At 52.8% G+C, this 20,244-nt stretch overlaps 1 protein-coding gene across 4 annotated transcripts in view; it reads left to right on the plus strand.

The window, feature by feature from the left end:
* The first annotated feature begins 669 nt into the window (after positions 1-669).
* The window catches only part of PPP2R2B (protein phosphatase 2 regulatory subunit Bbeta), a 64,344-nt gene continuing 44,769 nt past the window's right edge, over positions 670-20,244 (plus strand). Inside the window, exons 1-2 of one of the 4 annotated variants that reach the window (XM_065029368.1) lie at positions 670-754; positions 1,602-1,679. In XM_065029368.1, coding sequence (XP_064885440.1) covers positions 685-754; positions 1,602-1,679 — 148 coding nt within the window. In that variant the 5' untranslated portion in view covers positions 670-684. Of the gene's footprint in view, positions 755-1,293; positions 1,502-1,601; positions 1,680-5,676; positions 5,886-20,244 lie in introns of those variants that run through there. The other 3 variants (XM_065029369.1, XM_013370406.3, XM_065029370.1) reach the window with 3 other exon arrangements.

Here is a 20,244-nt window from a genome sequence, read left to right on the forward strand (position 1 = left end):
TCTTATGGTCACACAGTGTGTAAACCGGTGGGCTGGGAAGTAGAAAGTGTTCCCGCTCCCATTCCTTTTACCTGGTACATATCATAACCTGACACACCGGGCAGTGTTCTCTGTGCGGTCCCCAGTCCCATCAGCATCCACAGACCGTCACTGTCACTCCGAAGATGCTGTCCCAGCGCCAGCGGCATTCGTGACTCCTTTGGCTTCAGGACTGGATGCGATGTGGGTCACAGCAGACGTCATACAACCAATCAATATCCATGTGCAGCACGGCATGTTTGATTTTCACATAGTTCTTCACATTCTTAGAATAAAAGGCATTTAATTTGCAAGCAGAGAAGAGCTTGCAGGCAAGCTTTATTTATACACCAGTATCACAGGACGGGCTGGTCTTTAACCAGCTCTCGTGTTGTTCCTAGGCCCACAACGCAGTTCCTAGCTAGCTGACACCAGCCTTGAAGGAGCGCTTGAATGGAAACGGCTTTTCACGTGTCTGTCTGGACTCGACCGTTGGAGCGGACAGGAGGCCGTGCAGCGGAGATCCAGAATGGAATCGGGAGTTCCGGACAATTATTCTCCGTGTCTTGGAGACCTGTGAGACAGTTACACTTCAGCTATAAGAACAGTGTGCATAATCATGTGCTAACGACTTTGTGTGTGTATATATATATATGTACAACACCCATGAAACACCCATGGAACACCCACAGAACACCCACGTTTTCTTGCCAGGGTTCACCTGTGTGTCAAACGGGTAAGGTGGTATTTCCTCTCCTCGTGGCTCCATTGTGCTTGCTTTCTTCATGTCTGGAAAAGGCTTTGAGGTAAAACGTGTGTCAGGACAAAAGGAAGGCGGTGTCCTTTCAGGCGGCAGATCCTGTGCGGAACAGTGAGAATGCATTACAGGAAGGGCAGTTCTGGGCTGTCCAGCGAAGGAGCAGCGGGAGATAGGATGTTGATTTCTCTCATTGCTACAGCAGCAAGCGCAGCTGAGACAGCTACAGCTCACAAACGTGCCCTATAATAGAAACGCTTGCGGTACTCTTTTAAAGCAAACGCAGTGCACTCCTGACTCCAGGCAAAGTTCGGTTATAATATTACGACGTGCTGCAAAGCAGCTTCATTCTGCTTGAGCTCTTTCCCAAGCAGTCCACAGCCACGCTGACCACAAACTGGAAAGAAGACGTTGCTGTGGCGGTAGCAGCAGCTCTGTTTGTCCCTGTTTCAGCGCTGGGGATGACAGGCATTAGTATTCTGACAGGCAGCCGTGGGCACGGCGCCTCCTGACTCGCTGCAACGCTGCCAGCGATGAGCCAAGAGCGGGGCCTGACTCCGGCGGCACCGTCTCCAGAGCAGCGCTGCCCTGGGGCGGGGGCGGACAGACGGGCCCTTCACAGCGCCGCAGCATGCGCTCCGAGCCCAGTGTCAGCTCTGCGCTGCGGACGGAACGATGATAACAGGTCAGCAAATAGCTCCCTTCGTGCAGGGATTGCTGACATTGGTGCGCCAATTGTTATGCGTGTGTGTGTTTGTTTGACAAAGGACAAGCTGTATACAAATGTGAGTGAATCTTATCTTCTTTCTGCATGTTTCCCTGGCAGGTTTTGGAGAGCTCATGCAGGATGTGCTGTGGTGCTTTAGTCAAGTGAAAGGAACTGCAGATACTGGCGTGACGGAAGGTAAGTTTATTTTCCCTCTTGTTGCTGTGATCAAAAAGAAGTTGTTTGTCATGTACATCTTGCCCAGTCAGTGTGCAGGGGCGCGTTCACGTGTTGTTGGAAACTGCTGGCAAAGCCCTAAGTCGCACTCTTCACTTCTGCCTTCGTTATGTACCGATGCATTTGAAAGAGATGAGTCTCTAAAATTAGCTATTGATCCAGAAAATTCACTTGAAGGCATTATGGCTTAATCATATCAATAGTCTTTGAAATAGATTTCCTTTTTGTTTTCAGCTGTTACTTACAGGATTTTTCAGGGAATGACGAGACAGCCTTTCCCACTACAACATCCTTCACTGGAATCAGTTGGGTTCTGTTTCTGGGTAACATAAGTATAACTTGGTGCTCATTCTTGTATCTGGAGTTAAAATGAACAGCAATGGATACGTATGTGTGTGGGAGGGATTGCTGCAGGCAGCTGGGGATGCAGGAGCTCGGGACACCCACTTCACACCCAGCAGCGTTCAGGGTGACTTGTGCTGCTCGGTCACTGGGGCACGTCTCTCTGTGCCAGCACATCTGTTGGGCATTTGGCCAACACGGAGACCGCAAAACACGGGCAGTTGAAATGAACACATTCCATTTTCCTGACTTTAAAGGTGAAATTTTTCATTCAGTTCCGTTCCTTCTACGATTGTTCTGGTTTAAACTTCTTACCGGGCATTTCCCTACACTTTCTTATTCTCATTTCGCACTTTCATTTTCCTTTCACTAATTGCATTGCCCATTCGTCCATTAATTCCTTTCCATTTCACATTTATTCCCTACATATTTTGTATCCCTCAAGGATAACTGAAATCTTTACGGTATCCCTCTGAACCTGCCCTGTGCAGGCAGTGGTTTTGCGCCATAGTGAGCCCAACGAACAGTGATCAAATCCCGTCTTCACGTGTGCGGAGCAGGTCGGTTTGTGGTACTGCAGGGTCCTTCTGCATCTGCGTTAAAGTTGTGTCTTGTTTTGTCTGGAGTGCCAGAGGCCGTGAGCCAGGTTCCCAGGGATCGCCTGCAGATCGCATGACGGACAGGCCCCTACCCGGAATGCGGCACCCGGGGATGCTGCTCACCAGGACCCGGCTGCACTGGCAGAACTGCGCCGTCCTGCCCCAAACCGGGATGCCCAGTTGCTCTGGCAGAACTGTGCCGTCCTGCCCCAAACCTGGATGCCCAGTTGCATTGGCAGAACTGCGCCATCCTGCCCCAAACCAGGACGTCACTATCATGTTCACAAAGTTCCTCATCTTCACATGCAGAAGACCCTGCCTCCTTCAGCAGGGTGGATTGTCCTTCTGGCTTTCAAGTGATACTTAAAATGTTGCCAAGAATAATTCTGTGTTAATTCTCTGATAGTACTCTTGCCCTTTTCCACGCGTACATAAAGCTGCATGAACAGAGATACACAGAAAGTTTCCCCTCTTGTTCTTTCCTTGTTTATTGCTTTCCTTAACTTGGAATATGGCATAGCAGTGTGTAGTACTTGTCCTGATGAAACCAGTGGTGCCATGGGTCCTTTAACCCGTGAATGAATGAGCTCTCTTGTGCATAGATGGGAGGCCCAGGACATCTTTCAGCTGCTCAAACAAACACTGGTTTCAGTGTTAGAAATAAAGTAGATGATGTTGCTGATTGCTGTTGTGGTGCCACAGTGTTTTGAATCATATTTCACTTCTATTAACAGGGAACAAGTTCTAGACATCTTGCTGTATTTTGATATATTGATAATTAGCAGTCTAGTGTAGCAAAGGGATTGGTGCGAATAGAAGAGGTGGGATTTCCTCTGGTGTTCCTGACCCCCATGGTCCACAGCGCGGAAGCGCCGTGGCCACGGGGGCTGCCCCACGCCGGCTGCGGGGCTGGGACAGCGCGGCGCTGGGCATCCCGCACCCCACGGGTACGGCCGGTGCTGTCAGCCTGGTCAGGCAACAGCAGACACACAGTACACAACACACACCTGCGGCACGTCGGCGACGCAGAGGAGGGCGAGGCGGTGACTGGGACAGGACACGCTCCTCCCTCGGCTGCGGGACGCGAGCAGTGTCTCCAGAGCTGTTCTCAGCCGGCCTCACCCGGGGCGGCCCTCGCCTTTTTAGTGGCATCCCAGCTCCGGATAGTGCAACTTGCTGCTTGGAAATTCACCTTCCTTTCCAGGTTTTGTTGTACCCTTATGAAAGTGATACCTGAGCCACTGTGATCGTGAGAGATAAGTAACTGCAGTTTTTGCATCTGTGATGTACCTCAACTATGCCTACTGCACCTACCTTCCCTCTGTCGCTCCAGCTGGAGACGACAGCCATCACTTTCCGAAGTAAACCCGCATGCAGTTTCTGGGTGCAGTTCAGCAGCAGGGAAGAGACAGTCGTTTACCTTTCCAGGCTAGTATATTAAATAATCTGACGTGCAAGTCATACATGCACACATAAAGTGACTTTCCATGAAAAGTGCTTTATAAAATGTAGTCTCTTTATTTCATACCTTGTTTCCTGGGAGGTACTTGAGATACGTGATAGCACTGGATCTTCAGCCTTCACTTCTCTGTGGTGCAGAGTGAACATCACCTCCGAGCAGGAAGGGTTCGCATTGCTCACAACCCAGACCTGGCTTGTTTTTCCCCCACATCCAGACACAGTATTTTAAATGAAGATATTAAAATGAAATGAAAAGCTTCTGTCGTCACTGGCAGAGGTACAAATGTGCTTGTGCTGTCATCTCCCAAAGACAGCAAAATTGGAAAGGCTGTGGCCAGGTGAGAAAACCAAACAGCAAGCGGCCCCAGTGCTCCCCCAAGGCGACCACAGCAGGCAGGAGCCACGAGTGCTTTGGTTCTGAACCAAAAACTCGTCAGTAGAGTAATTAAACAGCTGGAAAAAGGGGGTGTGAGCATCAGCAGCTGATCATATTGTTTCCTTTCAACCTGCCCTCTTGATACTGTGATATTTTTCCTGAGCAGGCTACAGCAGGGCAAGTTTGGAGAGTGCTTAGCTGTGGGAGATTCTTTCCTTAAAAAGTGGGTTGTGATTGAAAAAGCATTAGAAATATTGATCTAGATCTGTTCTACTTCTCAAATATTGCAGGTTCAACGGGTATTGGTGAGTCTGAATTGAGAGCTCTGCCTTCAAAGTATCTGTAATATAGCAAACTGTGTTTTCATCCCGTGTGTTAATTTGCACACCGTGGTTTGTAAGAGCCTTTTTGGTGGTTTGGGTTTTGGTTACTCCCCGGTCTGAACACGCGCTGTGACTGCAGGAGGCCGAGCATGGGGCTGCGGGGGCGCGGAGCCAGCGAGACCTCCGTGCGGGAGCGCGGGGCTGCCGAGCCAGCGAGACCTCCGTGCGGGAGCGCGGGGCTGCCGAGCCAGCGAGACCTCCGTGCGGGAGCGCGGGCTGAGGCTCGCTGTGTGCCGGGAGGGCGACGGACTTGCCAAACACGCGTTACCCCAAGCGCTTTTCGGACCTGCTGGCTCGTTGCCGCTGCCCGGGCAGGGAAAGCGCCCTCGGGCTGCGCAGGGCTCCGCGCCGCTTCCGCGGGCACCGGCGCTGCCAAACCGCTGCGCAACGCCGCCGGGCGGAGCGGGGCCGGGCTGCATCCTCCGGCCGGGCTCAACCCCCTAGCCGGGCTGCACCCCGCCGGCCTGGGAGCACCCCCCCGGGCCGGGCTGCACGCCCCCGGCCGCGCTGCACCCCCCGGCCGGCCTGCACGCAGCCGCCCTCCCGGCGCCCCGGCCGGGCCCGTCCGCGGGGCTGAGGCTGCTGCGGCGCGGGGCTCCGCGCCTCCCTGCGCGCCCGCGGTGTGTGCGCGGGCAGGACGGGCTTGTCCGCGCTGCCGGCCCATGCGACGGCCGGGCCGGAGCGCTGCGCTGCGCGGTGCCCCTGGGCTGGCAGCGGAGCATGGGCCCCGGCCGGCCGCCCCAGCCCCGCAGCGAGCCCCGCCGCCTCCGCCATGTAGGCTACCCGGGCACCGCCAAATCCTTATGGACTGAGGAGGGGTTCCGTTATTTTCTTCTTCATTATTTTTTAATTTTTCTTTCATTTTTAAGCTTTGTATGGTTTTATTTTTGTGTGTGTTTCGTTATTTTTTAACTGCCGTTTCGGAAGATGAAATGCTTCTCGCGCTACCTGCCTTACCTCTTCAGACCGCCCAGCGCCATCCTCTCCGCCAGCTGCCACGCGGAAGGTACGCGGGATGTGCGCGGGGGCGGGGGCAGAGCCCCGCAGAGCCGGGCGTGCGGGGGAGCGGCCGCTGCTGGCTGTTTGTCGCGGGAGGAGGCTGGGAAGGCAGAGAAGGCGGCCCGGGGGACGCCTGGAGGTTTAGCATAAAACGACTTTGTTTATTCCTGTCAATGCTTTTTGGTTTACCGTTAGCTCTGCACTAATTGATAAGAGAAACAAGCAGCAGGACCGGCTTAAGGAAGACTTTCTACTTACGGTGCTGCACGTTTTGCAGGTTTATGTAGTTTGTAAATATGGCCTTTAATTTATCTGTGTATTCCCGATAAAATGAAACAAATCGTGTCTCGCACCTCCTGCGCTTGGTTACCCGTGCCCTGCCCGTCGTTCCGTAAAGCCTGTTTTCGGGTCTCAGCAAACAGCTCTGCAGCTCTTTGTGCTGAATGAAACCTCAGCAGCGGCTGAACTTCGTGTTTTCTGGTGGGAATGCAAAGCGTGAGGTCTGTGTGCGCTGAGACTCCAGTGGGACGTCTCCCGTGGGGTAGTGCTTGTTCCCGGTGATTTGCAGCCCGTGGGACGTGACGACCTGCGTGTTGGCTGTGAGTGAGCTGGCAGTTTTGTGAATCACCTGCAGCCACCCAAACAGCTCTGTGGGATCACAATTTCACACCGCTGCTACTCGCCTGTGTGGCACCACAGCGCTTTTCCTAACCAGAGTGAGCTAATGAGTACGAACACCTTCCTGTCACCCCGCTTGTACAGACTCATTCATCTCGTCTGGGTCTGTGTGCGTGGATTGAATTACTGAGCTTGTCCGTGGGTGGTGGGGAGAGCCAGGCAGCGCTGCAGGGCCGTGCGCTCGCTGATGGTTTGAGCCTACAGGTTCCGTCTCTGCCTGCTCGGGTAGGTGCTGAGCAGAGCGCTGTGGGTACCTGCCGTGGCTCCCGGTGCCCTGACCAGCCACGTTGTACGGCTGGACATGCGGAGGGGAAGGGTCAAGCAGAAAGGACTGGGCAGTATATGATGACACTTCAGGCTAAGTTATTTTATCTATTTAGGTTGCTGTATTTTAGTTCAGGGAGACTGTATGGACTTTCAATTATTTTCTCTTAAGTTGTAAGCAGATAAAATTATCCTAGTAGATTACTCAGACTAGCTCTGGAGTTCTTTAGCTGAAAATTTCTCTGAAGATTTCTTTTGTTTTAATTTTGACTTTGTCCGAAGGCACAGCTCCTTAATATATTCTGAATAAGTAACTTTCGAATTGATCTCCTGGAATAAGTAATTTAATGGAGAAGCAGACCTTGCTGTTTTAGGAGAGGTCACATGAGACTCCTGAGAGGAAAAAAGATGAATTCGTGAAAGAATGCCAAGCCAGGGTGCTATCTGTTCTTCTCCACTGCAAACAATATATAGAGTGAAACTTGTGGAGAACTGTTTCTCAGACCAATATCTGATGCATATATTAACTCGGGGTGAAACTGAGGTCTGTTATAGGCTCAATCACTAGCAGAACTGGGAGGAGAAGCCATGTTAAGAGCCCGACTTCTGCCTCAGTCCACTTGGACTGGAACAGAAGAGGTTCCTCTGCTCCCCCAGCCCGGCAGAGGGGTCCCTTGTACCCAGAGGAGAATCTCCTCCCTGCCCTGTACCACCCTCGGTCCTCGCCCCTTCCCCATGAAGATGTTCCTCCAGCCCCCTCTGATCCCCTTCCCCATGAAGGTGTTCCTCCAGCCCCCTCTGATCCCCTTCCCCATGAAGATGTTCCTCCAGCCCCCTCTGATCCCCTTCCCCATGAAGATGTTCCTCCAGCCCCCTCTGATCCCAGCTCTGGCCAGATGCAGACCTGAAGTCCCAGTGTGTTCTCTGTTACCTCGCTGTGAGAATTCTCTTCTTCGTTCATCCCACATTCCAGGGATGTAAATGAGAGATCTGGGTCAGCAAAGAGCCGGGAACAGAGAACAAAGACTGCGTGAAGCTGTAGTAAACCCGAGATTCAAGTACGCTCGTTTATCTTCTCCCGGCGCTGCCTTTGGAATGGCTTTAGCAGGCTGCAGCTGAGCCCCCGTTTGCCCCTCACAGACCGGTTTGTCGCCCTGTCTGATGCTGTGGAGTTACCGCCCTTGACGGGCCCTGCCCGTGGAAACGCTCCAGCACGGTTGTCGCTGCGGTGGAGCTGCGGGGTTGTGGTGATGGACAGAAGGGGAGGGCGCATTGGAAAAAGCGCCTCAGGCGGTGGACGTGGTGTGATGAGCAGGCAACACACTGATTTCTTTGCTGTGACCTGTTCTTGCTCATTGGCATCCAGAATTGCCAGTCCTCCTCGCAGCAAGGCGTGTGGCTCAGGATGCAGCGTAGTCCGTGTGTTTTGGGGGTGTTTGAAATACTGGCTGCCTCGGGCGCACCAGCACAGCCCGTGGGGTGCTCGCACGTGGGTCAGTGCCGCGTGTTTCAATTCAGTCCCGCTCAGCAGCACATGGGAACGTGCTTGTGTCCCACTGACCTTAAAGGTGCACTTGTAGCTTGGCTGAATAGTAGCAGTTTGACAGAATTTTAGCCCCCAGTACTATCTCTTGGACCCTGATTGCTACTCCTGAACTGCAGCTGAAGAGGAATATTGCTGTAGAAGAGCATTTCTGCACCTGTTACTTAAGATGCAAACCAGCTGTTTGGGTCTGCCTGTTCCCCCTGGTGTGCGTTGGAAATGGATCCGATGTATCTTTTGACGTGGGATGTGTGCTGTGGGCTTGCTGTCATTTATTATTGGCTGGAGAAGGGTCAAACAGCAGAGGGACTGGGGCCTTAACAGGAGTGTGTGTGTGTTGGTGTCGGGTTTGCTGAGGACTGAGCGGGCTGCACCTTTACAAAACAGAACAAGTCGGGATGGACGTTTGTACTGATCAAAGTCACTGCCTGTTTTTTTAAACGCAAGCTTTTTTAAATAATATTTCTGCAACACTCAAGGATATCGCCGATCATTTAGAGCCTCAGCTAAGTAACCTTCAGAAAAGAGCCTCTGAATTAACAAAACGATATCTCTTCCTGCAGGTGGGGAGCGAACACAAAGCTGGGAAGCGAGTTCTCGGGGGTGATGCAGTTGCCAAATCTGCGTCACGTGTGTGTTTTCCTTCCAGGTTGCAAACAGGACCGTGTTTCTGCACACTCTTCCAGGCAGGGTTTGCAATGTTAGTTGTTCTGCAGAAGTATGCAATTGTTTTCGATACTTTAATTGATACTTTGATTATTTTGGATACTTTAATCGATATTTAGGCATGTAATAGTTAGTCCTTAGAATCCGTTGTTGTGCTCAGGAGATCTTTAGCTGTGTTCCTAATTTGACGGGCCAACAACTTGAGTACCTTTTCAAAAATTTCCAGATTTGGTTCATGTTAAGTTAGACTGAAGGTTTTGCACCATTTTTAGTTTACGCTGAGAAGTGTAATGAATAATGAAACCTGTCTTTAAGCAGACTGATTGTTTCCTGAATAGCTTGAGATTCACAAGATTTGGGGTCCTTGAAAGACCAAAATATGACTTTCCTTTAAAATAAAGGATTTGGAAGGTATACTGGTAGCCAGAGTATTTGTGTGACTGGTTCCCTGGCTCGGAGAGGCCGCCAAACCGCAGAGCGATTCCGGTGTAGCCCTGAGGTAACCACCGCCTCGTTTTCTCTGAAGCCGTTTCCCGTTTTCTGCTTTTCCACATTTCTCGGTTTGTGCCTGGGCTCTGCTCTGGCCCTTTGGAGGCTCCAGCGGGGTGATGCGACAGCTCTGCTCTGGCCCTTTGGAGGGTCCAGTGGGGTGATGTGACAGCTCTGCTCTGGCCCTTTGGAGGGTCCAGCGGGGTGGTGTGACAGCTCTGCTCTGGCCCTTTGGCGGCTCCATTGGGGTGGTGTGACAGCTCTGCTCTGGCCCTTTGGAGGCTCCAGTGGGGTGATGTGACAGCTCTGCTCTGACCCTTTGGAGGCTCCATTGGGGTGGTGTGACAGCTCTGCTCTGACCCTTTGGAGGCTCCATTGGGGTGGTGTGACAGCTCTGCTCTGGCCCTTTGGCGGCTCCATTGGGGTGGTGTGACAGCTCTGCTCTGGCCCTTTGGAGGCTCCAGTGGGGTGATGTGACAGCTCTGCTCTGACCCTTTGGAGGCTCCAGTGGGGGTGGCGTGGCACTGGGGATGTTTAATCACTGATGTTTGAGCTGATTTTAAAGCTTAGTTCAGAGGTGCCCTTAAGGTAGAGGGTTAGCTTTTTAGGGGTCTTAAATATGAAAGCTCAGCCAGAGGCACCTTAAAACTAAGCTCTGTACCTTAGGGGCACCTCTAGGCTGAGCTTTTGACCTTTGGAATATTTTTGAGTGATGCACGTAAAAATAATTATTGCCTTATACGCTCCAGACAGCGGATTCTTCTCCAGGTGACCACAGAAAGTATGTTTGGGTTTCACCTCTTGTTGTATTTAGATCAGTAGAATAGGCCAATTAACTAAGTAAAGGAAAGTCTGCTTGGGAGGTGTTTAAAATGCATTTTAAAGCTCCTTGTTGCAGAAGATAAGCGGTGGAACGGAGCAGCCGTGGGGACCCGCTGGTGGTTCCTGGCTGCTCTGGCTGCCCTTGGGCTCCACTCGACGTTTGCAGAGCAAACCCTGGGCTGGGTGCTGGAGGGATCTCGGTGTGGCCGGACCCCGCAGCCAGGAGCCCAGCGTGAGCCTCAAATAGCCAATCTTCTGTTAGCTCTTTTTCGAAGACTTTGTTATTATGGCGCCACTTACACTTACCATAGTCTGCCAGTTTTGTCCCAGCTGGGGTGGCAGGAGGATTTATTTTTGTGGTGAGTCATTCCTGTGTCTTCGACCCCAGTTAATCAGGTGCCGGCAGTTGGGAACTTCACTGGAGTCCTGTATTACCCTGGAGTAAAACCCACATAAATTAAATATAGAGCAACACTAATACTACAGAATGGTGTGTGCATTAGAGGTACAGTAACATTGTTAAGCATGCAAATACGGTTTGGTGTAACTAATAGTCCATAATTACATTAAGAGAGGCCATTAGTTTAAGGCTGATGGAGGAGAACACCGAGTTCAGATTGAGCTTTCTGCAATAATTGCATTTCCTGATTTAGCTGTTCTTGAATTTCTTAGTCTGAATGCCATATCAGCCCTTGCTTTTTAGGGAAGAACATCAGACTTGCTCTAATCTCAGTTCTTACATTAATCAGAACTTGCCTCATGTGCAGGAATCCAGCCGCCTCATCTGTTCATTCCGTACAGCTTTCGAAGGCTCCGCCCGTTAAACCCGCGCTGAGGTGCGGGCTCTGCCGCGGACGTGGGACCAGCCGCGTCACGGACAGAGCGGCCGTGCCCGCTCGTTCTGCCAGTGCCGGTGACTCGCGTGTTGCCGGGCCACGGGGCCTGGGGACAGCGTGACACGGCCGGGCTGTGGGACCCCCCCCGGGCGCTGCCGCTGCCCGCTTTGCCAGCAGAGCCCGCTGCCCGCGCCGCGTCCCGCCGGTAACGCCGGGAGCTCCTGCGCCCCGCTCCCGCCGTGGCGCCGCTGGCGGGGGCGCAGCCCGTGCTGCCGGGGACGGGAACCCCCGCTCCGCCCGGCCCGCTCCCGCGGCTCCGGGGCGGGTGCGCTCCCGCCGGCCACCGGGCGGGGGCGGTGCCGGTCTTGCTGCTGGGGCCGGTATTTGGGCCGCTGTTGATGCTGGGGCCGGTACTGGGGCCGGTATTGGTACTGGTGCCGGTATTGATGCTGGTTCTGGGACCGGTGCGCGCCCCGCGCCCGGGGGGCGTAGCGGTGGCCTCGCCGGGCAGGGACCCCCGAGCAGGGACCCCCCGGGGCAGCCTCCGCTGGTGCCTTCAGAGCAGCCGGAGCGCCGCTGCCCGCGGGGGGAGAGGACGGCGCGGGGGCGAGCCCGCCGCTGGCAGCCGTCCGTGGGGTGCCCGGAGCGGGGCGGGGCAGGGAAGGGCTCCGGGCCGCAGCACCAGAGGGCTCCTCTCCCCGCTGACACGCGGTGCAGGGGCACTGGGCCCCGTGACCGCCGCCGAGCGCCGGGACACTGCCCGCGTGGGACGGGCGAGCCGGGCTCCGGGTGCCCGCTCCGGAGGGGCCCGGTGGGCGGCGCTGCCCGGCGGGGCTGCGTCCCTGCCGCGCAGCCCTGCCGCATGGCCACAGCGCTGAAACGGCTTTCCTCTTCAATAACAACGATTGGTGCCGAGGGGATTTTATCAAAACCACTTCCACTGTAGATGTTCCACCCTATCATCAGATTTTGAAACTGATTTTTCTTCTCCCCCAGGTTTTGTTGGGAAGTTGTCCCCATCCCACTCTTTTGCTGATCAGCAATCCCAGTGCAGCCATCCAGTGCAAAGGTTTCCTGCAATTTTTCATGTAAAACCAGCGCCAGCTAAAGAAAGAGCCGAATTTAGAGCAAATTTCCAAGGCTCTAGAGATATTTCTGTTATGTGACTGTATTCCACTCGCTACAGATGGGTTCAGCTGTAGCTTGCCAGAGTTCTCGTGTCATCTAATTTTAGTTAGTGCTTAAATCAGCACAAAGGTACCTTCTGTCATCCCTCCCACTCTGAAGAGACCTGATTAAGGTTGCAGGGTTGCACAGCTCGAAATGCTTTGGCGTGGGAGAGAGGGAGAGCAGCTGCCTGGGAGGCTGAGCAGATCTCAGTCTGTGGATGGCTCCAAGTGGGGTTATTTTAAGCACTTTTGGGGAAGGTAGGATGGTGAGTATGGTCAGGATGACCTACTGTGAGAAGAACCATAGAAGTTGTCTTTATTTATTGTCCCCGTCACAGGCAGCTTTGCCCACATGTCGGTGGGGTTGCTGGGTCTCTCCTTGTGCCCGGTGCCCATGGCGAGGCCGCACGTTCCCCCGGCGCCGTGGGCTGCATTCGGCACTGACCACGCACAGCTCCGGGACTCTCGTCAGCCCGGGGCGTGTTCGGCTGTCCTGGGCCGGCAGAGCGGATGGTGGAGCGTTCTCTCCACTGAACCACCCAGCAGTGTCACAAATTACTGTGCTGGCAGAGGTCGTGAAGGGCCATGAGTCCACCCGGTGGACTCAAAGAGGACATTCACAAAAGCAGCAGCGTGAGGGTTAACCTTTCTCCTCTCTGTAGGCAGCTTTGCTGAAGCAAGGTTGCCAAAATGTCTCAGAAGTTCCTTGGATGTTTTGATGTTGTGGTGAAGCTGCTATACACAAGACCCTGTTCTTACCGTGAAAGCCTTGTATTACACCAGTGACTATCTGACAGCAACCCGACAAATTGTGTTTGATACTATACTAAAATAATTTTCTAATGTGGATTATAAAAGAAAAACAGGCTGTCGTAGGCTGATCTTGCTATATTTGGGAAATAAATGCACTATCAGCTTTGTAAAGCCATATGGTGGATTTATTCACAATCAGCAGTTCCTTTCAAATGCAAGTTCATGGCATTGAGTGGTACATTTTCCAGGATACAGCTCAGCACTCTTTCCTTTTCCCAGGGTGTGATTTGGTCAGCTAGCCGTGGTTGTTCACCGCCTCTTGCCCGGGCAGCCTGTGTTCAGCAATATAATTAATCACTTACGTAGTGAGTTCTTACAAACTCCCATGCACTTCACCATCAGTTTTTGGCCCTGCACACGTTTGTTTCTAGTGCTGCTGGCTGCCTGGTTTTTCCTCCTTCCTGTGCAGTGTGTCATAGCAATGTGGCTTTTAGGGCTCGGTTTCCCCTGGAAAAGGGGCTTGTAAGCCCACGCCTGGAGCATGTGTCTGTGTGGCCACCAGACCCGCTCTCTTCCATTGCTTCTGGCACTCGCTCCTGCTCCATCAGATGTGGCCAGGGCCGGGGGTCTGGGAGGCACCAGGGACACAGGGACATCGCGTGGTGCCTGTTGGAGCGGGACGGTCTCAGCCGAGGGAGGGGAAATGGTGAGAAAGCCACAGAACAGTCGAGGGGATGGTAGGGCAGTAGTTCACCGCCACCGTGCGTTTGTTTGGCAGTGTGATGGAGCCCAGTGTGGCTTCCCCTGGGGTGCAGTTTTCTTCCCTTGGATGCTCCTTCTCAGGGCGGCGGGGTGTCCGTGCAAACACGCTCATCCGTGCACACGCTCATTCGTGCAAACACGCAGACGCACGTGTGCGGTCCCTGTCGGTACAAGCTTGCATGCTGGTGGTATTTCTCTTTAATCCGGTTTCTTAGTAACCTGCCTGAATTGGAAATTTCACAAGAAAACCAATGCATTCAAAAGCAGGAGCTGATGAGAAGGCTTCCCTTTTATTTTTGCCTTGGTTCTGCCTTAAAATTCCATGTTTCTGAAATGAAAGAATAAGCAACTCACAAGCAGATGGCAACAAACCCACCATGCTAACCCATGAAGAGAAGCCATCAGGAGTGTTTTTCGACACGCTGCCACGTAGTTAGATGTTATTCTGTTGAAAGAGGTTCATTGACCTGACTGTTTAACCTGCCGGCACTTGGGCTTCTCTCCATCCACACTGTTAATCTGAAGTCACAGGTGACAGAATAATTGGGGAAGAAAACAAATAACCTGATTGATTAAAACCAGGAGCAGCATAAGAGCAGAAGTGTTTGTTGCCTGGGGAAACAAGAGACAGTTGTGTTCCCTGTCCGGTCCCTGTCCTCAGTGTCCCTGTCCCTAGTGTCCTGTCCCCTGGCACCACCGTGGCCGTCGCTCCCGTGTCCCCCGCACGAGGCCCTGGCGTGCACGGGGGGTCCAGTTACAGTCTTCTGCTGCTTGGGCTGCCCCCACACCTTTATCTTCTCCTTTTTCTGCTGATTTTGTAATTTGTTAAGGGCAGTTGTCCTTGAGAGGAGAAGCACTGCAGGTCTGCTGTGCTTGCCATCACTCTCTTTGTTGTCTAAGCTTAAAAGCCATAAAATTCACACTGGTGAAATTTCATGAGTGTCGGACTGGGAAGAACTGGGAGAACGTTTCTGATACGATGTCACGGCTGTGTTTTTCTGGCACAGGTTATTTGAGGTCAGGAGCGAGGGGAACATCGCAGTTGTACTCTGGACATTTTGTTCCACAGATGTGGGTTTCAGGGAAACGGAGCAGTGCAGCCCCCTGCGTTGTGGTGGAAGTTCTGTACGAGGGCGCGTGGACAGACCTGACACAGACGCTGCAGGCAGCACCACTGTGCCCGGCTCCGTCTGCCGCTGTGCCGGGTGGCTGGAGGCCGGGGGAGTTGCAGCGAGGGCTGGGGCCGAGACGTGGGACCGGGCGCTGCAGTACAGGGGTTGCAGTGTGGGGGCTGCGGCGCTGTAGGGGTTGCGGTGCTGTAGGGGCTGCAGTTCTGGGGTGCTGCGGGGGTTGCGGTGCTGTAGGGGTTGCGGTGCTGTAGGGGCTGCGGTTCTGGGGTGCTGCGGGGGCTGCAGCGCTGTAGGGGTTGTGGTGCTGCAGCTGCAGGGGCTGCAGTGCGGCAGGGGCTGCGCTCACATCCTGCCACAGCGGTCAGCTCTGCTGCACACACACAGTTGGGAGGGAGCTGCTAATACGTGTGAACTCAGGGCGGTCATGTCAATTATACTATTCAAATGTCTTAAAATTAGCACCATCGCTTGTTTCAGGGCAGTAATTGTGGTGAGGCTGCGTGCAAGCTGACACCCAGTTTTGCATATTTATTGCATGAAGAATGGGGCGTTCAGTGTCTCATGCCTGAGAACTGCACTGAATGTCCAGAGGACGCGCCGATGGATGGATGGATGATGCTCATGCTGATGAGTCAGTTACTCTTCATGCACAAATGTGTCTTCATTTAAATGTTCAGAAATCATTTAAAAACATGACAAGAATTAAATCAGTTTTGTTTATCAAATTGGATTAAAGTAGCTGTGTTCCCACATGGATGGGGGCAACTGGATTTCATGTTACTTTGCCTGTTGTTCCGGTCTCATCTTGGTGGGGATAGTTGTATGGTTTAGGAAGCAATTTTTTGTAAAGGAGAGTAACAAATCTCAATGGGCACATCATCGCATTTCACCGCAGACTTTTGTCTCGCGTCCGAGCTGCTGTTACGCGGAATTCGGGAGGAGGCTCTGGGAGGGGCAGGTGCTGGTGTAACTGGGCAGCGCCGGGTCTGTCCGGGACGGGCTTTGAGGTTTCTTTCCCTCGGGCATTTTATAATCTGTTTAACATAACACAGCCGTTCGTTTTGTTTGCTGAATACTTAACAGATGGATTTGTGGTTTTCGTAATTACTATATGAACATTAATAAGATGTGATATCTTTTATTAATTAACAGTTTTCCACATGTGTTTTTCTGAATGACATGAAGTAGATTATATGTAAATATTGGTGACATACAAATATTAGTTTTACAGCATTAGCACTGGGAGAAGTCGTGCGAACTTTTGAGGCTCCCGATGGTGTCCTTTTGTGTTCTCCCTTGAGCTGTACTTTGTAATCACTCTCCAGTGTAGTGCCATGCTGGTTTTATGTTCTGTTAAAGGTTGGTATCTCCTCAGTGTAAAGGGAGCACAGACCCAGCCGGTGTCCTAAGCCGTTCTCTATATTTATCCTGCCTACGTGCTGTTCTGCCATCCCATTTATATTCTTGTATGGTGCTCACATCCCATCTTTCTTTCTGGAGGTTTCCAAAATCAGGTGCAGCCGTTTCTGGGAGCTATTGCTGTGAAACGGCCGAAGAGCAGAATGGAAACCGATTCCTGTTGTCCTGGGGCCAGCGAGGGGCTGGGACCGCGGGGCTGGTTTGCACGGGGGAGACCTCGGTCACCCCAGCCCTTGTGCTGGTCTCCAAAAACGGGGGCTATTTCTGTTGTGTAATGGGGCAGCCCCTTCTGTTTTGTAGGGACGGACGGGTCCCAGACGTACACACGGGACAGGGCCCCCAGCGCCGCGTGGCCCCAAGCTGACGTCGTGCCAGAGGCACCTGGAGGTGCCGTGGAGGAGGAGGAGGGTGGAATCGGAATGCTGAATTTCAGGCATTGCAGAGGAGGAAGGTGGTGGGGACGGGCTGTGCCGGGGGCCGTGCCGCAGGGCTGCAGGCGCTCCCGTTGCCACTCTGAGTCACGGAGAAGCAGCGTTACTGCTTGAATTTCGGACCATGTGCATGTAAGAAATGCTGAACGGGAAAAGCGTAGCACTCCCTGACCCTCTGTTAATGCTTAGATGCTTCCAACAGGAACACAAATAATGTAAGCTGAAAGGTTCCGTTTTAAAGGGCTTCATTTTATAGGACGATGTAGTAAACAGGTCCTATCATCGGGTAATGACGGTGTGTGAAGGCAGGTGAGACACGAGCGTGGTGCAGTGGCCCGGGGGTGCAGCCGCTGTCTCCCCGCGCTCCCGCCGGGTGTCCGGGCTCCAGCGCGGGCAGGGGCGCCACGGGCGCCCGGTGCTGCGGCTGCCGGTGGGACCCGCGCCCCGCGCCACGGGCACCGCTGGCTCACAGCGCGTCGTGGTCACTGCTGGTGATTCTTCCCATACCAAAATAGTTTCACGTTTAGAACACGTTCCAGGTTAAACGGAGCATGGCGGGGCTGGGTTTCAGGCTGGGCTCGTGGTGATGTTCACTGCCAACAGCCTGAGCCTGTGCCAGGGCAGCCGGGAGGGACGTGGTGCCAGCTCCACCTGTGCTGGCTGCTGCTTTGGGACTGTCACTGAAAATCTACAAGCTCCTGTGAATGCCGGAACAGCCTGCAAGTAGCTCAGCGCCGGCAGGCTCTCTTGGCTGGCCGGTGTTCAGTAGTGCAGCCAACAGCTGCTTTGCTTTGCCTTAGCCCGTTGAGTATCGTCCACCAGCCTGGTTCTGACGCCACGGCCGCCCTGCCGATGGTGGGAACCTCAGCGGGTGCAGCTCGGGATCGCTGCTCTGCCAGGCAGGCAGTTTCCTTCTCCTCAGGGAATTAATCCTGCCTGACTCATTAGCTGTTGTGCTTTCCATTTTACAAGGGTGGCCAAGCTGCATCTGGGTGTTCTCTCCTAGGTGACATTTGAGGACAAGCAGAATGATTTTTATAGAGTAATAATCCCAGCACCAATTCGCGATGCCGTAGAACTTCTTGTGCTTGTGTTACAAGACACAGGCACCTGGTTAAATTTATACCACGATTTCATTACTTTTTGATGTAGTCCATGTTCAAATTAAATTAAGGCAGCAGAGTAAGTGCAGTTCAGGATATAAGATTCAGAATGACACAAATGTGTTGGTGCCTCATATTGGCATCCATCCTTTCAAATAAAATCCACCTTTGGAGCCATAAAGAATTTGACATATTTAATGCTAATTTAACAGAAATATATGCTAAATAGTCATTCTCACAAACAATATCTCATGGCAGGACAGGTGGGGAGGTCCAGGACGTGTGGGGAGGTCCAGGATGTGTGGGGAGGTCCGGGATGTGTGGGGAGGTATCCGAGTGCTCAGTAGGAGACAAACGTGGCTTTTTTCTGCGCTCGAGCTGCTCCTGGTTTCTCCACTTTCACCTCAGATGGTGCAGCTGACGCACAAGCCCTTTGCACACTGGTGCTTGTTGGGTGTTCAGTAGCTTCCCAGGCTTTTCTTTTAATTATTACTGTGATGTGCGATTGTCGTCTCTCCAGTGGAATTTATTTCTGCCTTTGCCTTGATTGCTGAAACTTTTTGAGCAGGAGAGCGATGGATGAGAACCGGGTTTTGGCAGCCAGTCGACACAGAGGTGCGCATCCACACACAGACGTGCGCATTCACACAGACGTGTGCGCTCAGGCGCGTGCGTTCACACACAGACGTGCGCACTCACACAGACGTGTGCGTTCACACACAGACACACACACACACAGACGTGCGTGTTCACACAGACGCGTGCGTTTGCGGCCCGGCTCAGAGGAGCTGTTCTCAAGCAAAACCCTCTCCTTAGCATAGACTGTGCTCAACTGGTTCTGATGCACTGATGCTGTAACATGTGGCCTTAATCTTCAGAAATGGCAAATCCTATTTACTGTGTAAGTATTTAAGCTAATTATATCTCTGATGTGAGGAACATGTGACAAACAGTTCACACTGTATCCTTTAAAGGACATTGAAGTCTCAGACCCTCATGAGGTATTCTGTGCCTCATTCCATTTTTGGGGTATCATATGTGTTCTGCAGTGTATTTAGCAGTAACACAATTTGGTAATATAGACGCAATTAGTATATTATGGCTAGATCATCCATATAGGAAGAAATAACGGACAGCAGGGTTTTCCTGCACGCACTGTGTTTGCATTGCGGTTGCACAGTCACGGTATTTGTTGCATTATAGGAGTGATTTGGTAAACAGAAACATAGTTTGCGTTCAGAAGAGCTGCGTCTGAAATCAAACCTGAAAACGTGGTTAAGAAAAGTTGTTGTTTCGTATCTGATACATACATATCCCAGTCTGAACTCGCAGGAAGAGTTTCCGCTACTGGTTAGCCCTGGCAGTCGCAGCGGTTGTCAGTTATCACCGCTTTCTGAAGAGCGGAGAACAAACTGTGGAACCTTGATCATTTAGCACAAGAGCGTTTCTTCTTCCGAATGGTTCTGCTGCAGTCAAAGCTACTGAGACGTGCTGGCTGCTCCTGGTGCTGCGGCAGCACCCGGGCCTGGTTGGCGCATGGAGAGCTCTGTGCCGACACGGCCTGTCCTGCTCCGTGGGCAGCGTGCGCAGAAACGCTCCATGTGCAGCACCCGGCACCATCCGAGCACACTCTGTGTAGTTTTGCGCTGAACAAAAGTGTCCCACGAGCTCAGTGGTAGCTATTGGGCACGTGCAAAGGGAGAGCAGCGTCTGGGCTGGAAAGAAACCGCGCAAGAATCTCCCAAAGGCAATGAGCACTGGGTGGGGCGGCTCGAAAAAAGGGCAAAAGCGGTAAATAGGCAGAGGGAAGCTGTTTTCAGACATCCGCCATTTCTGGTGTAAAATGCGTAGTGGGTAAAGAGTAAAAGTAAAGCAAGGCCTGGTAAAAAGCCCAGGAGCTGGTGAGTGCGGTTGAAGATCCGAGGGAAGGCACTTGGAGAGCAGCTGCTCCCAGCCCGGCCGGGTGTGCGGCAGCGCTCGTTACCGTGCGCTGTTAATCACGTACAGCTTGTACCAGCACCGGGAACAGTGCGGAGCAGGGCGGGAGGCCAAGGAGATCGATTTATCACACGACCTTTGGGAGGCAGAAGTCTTTGCCTGCTTTGCATTCGATGAACTGGTTCTTCCCGTCCCTGCCCCGCGGTCCTGACCCTTGTTCTCCGCGGTTCCTGACCGAGAGGCTGCAGCTCGCCCCCTGCGTCTGACCCGGCTGCTCCATTTGCTTGATCTTGCTTTAATCCAGTAAAATATTTGTCTTCCTGAAGTCATGCTAATTCAGGTTCATGTGATTGGGACTTCACC

The sequence above is a fragment of the Columba livia genome, chromosome 14 (assembly GCF_036013475.1).
Source record: "Columba livia isolate bColLiv1 breed racing homer chromosome 14, bColLiv1.pat.W.v2, whole genome shotgun sequence".
In the NCBI taxonomy this organism is placed as follows: domain Eukaryota; kingdom Metazoa; phylum Chordata; class Aves; order Columbiformes; family Columbidae; genus Columba; species Columba livia.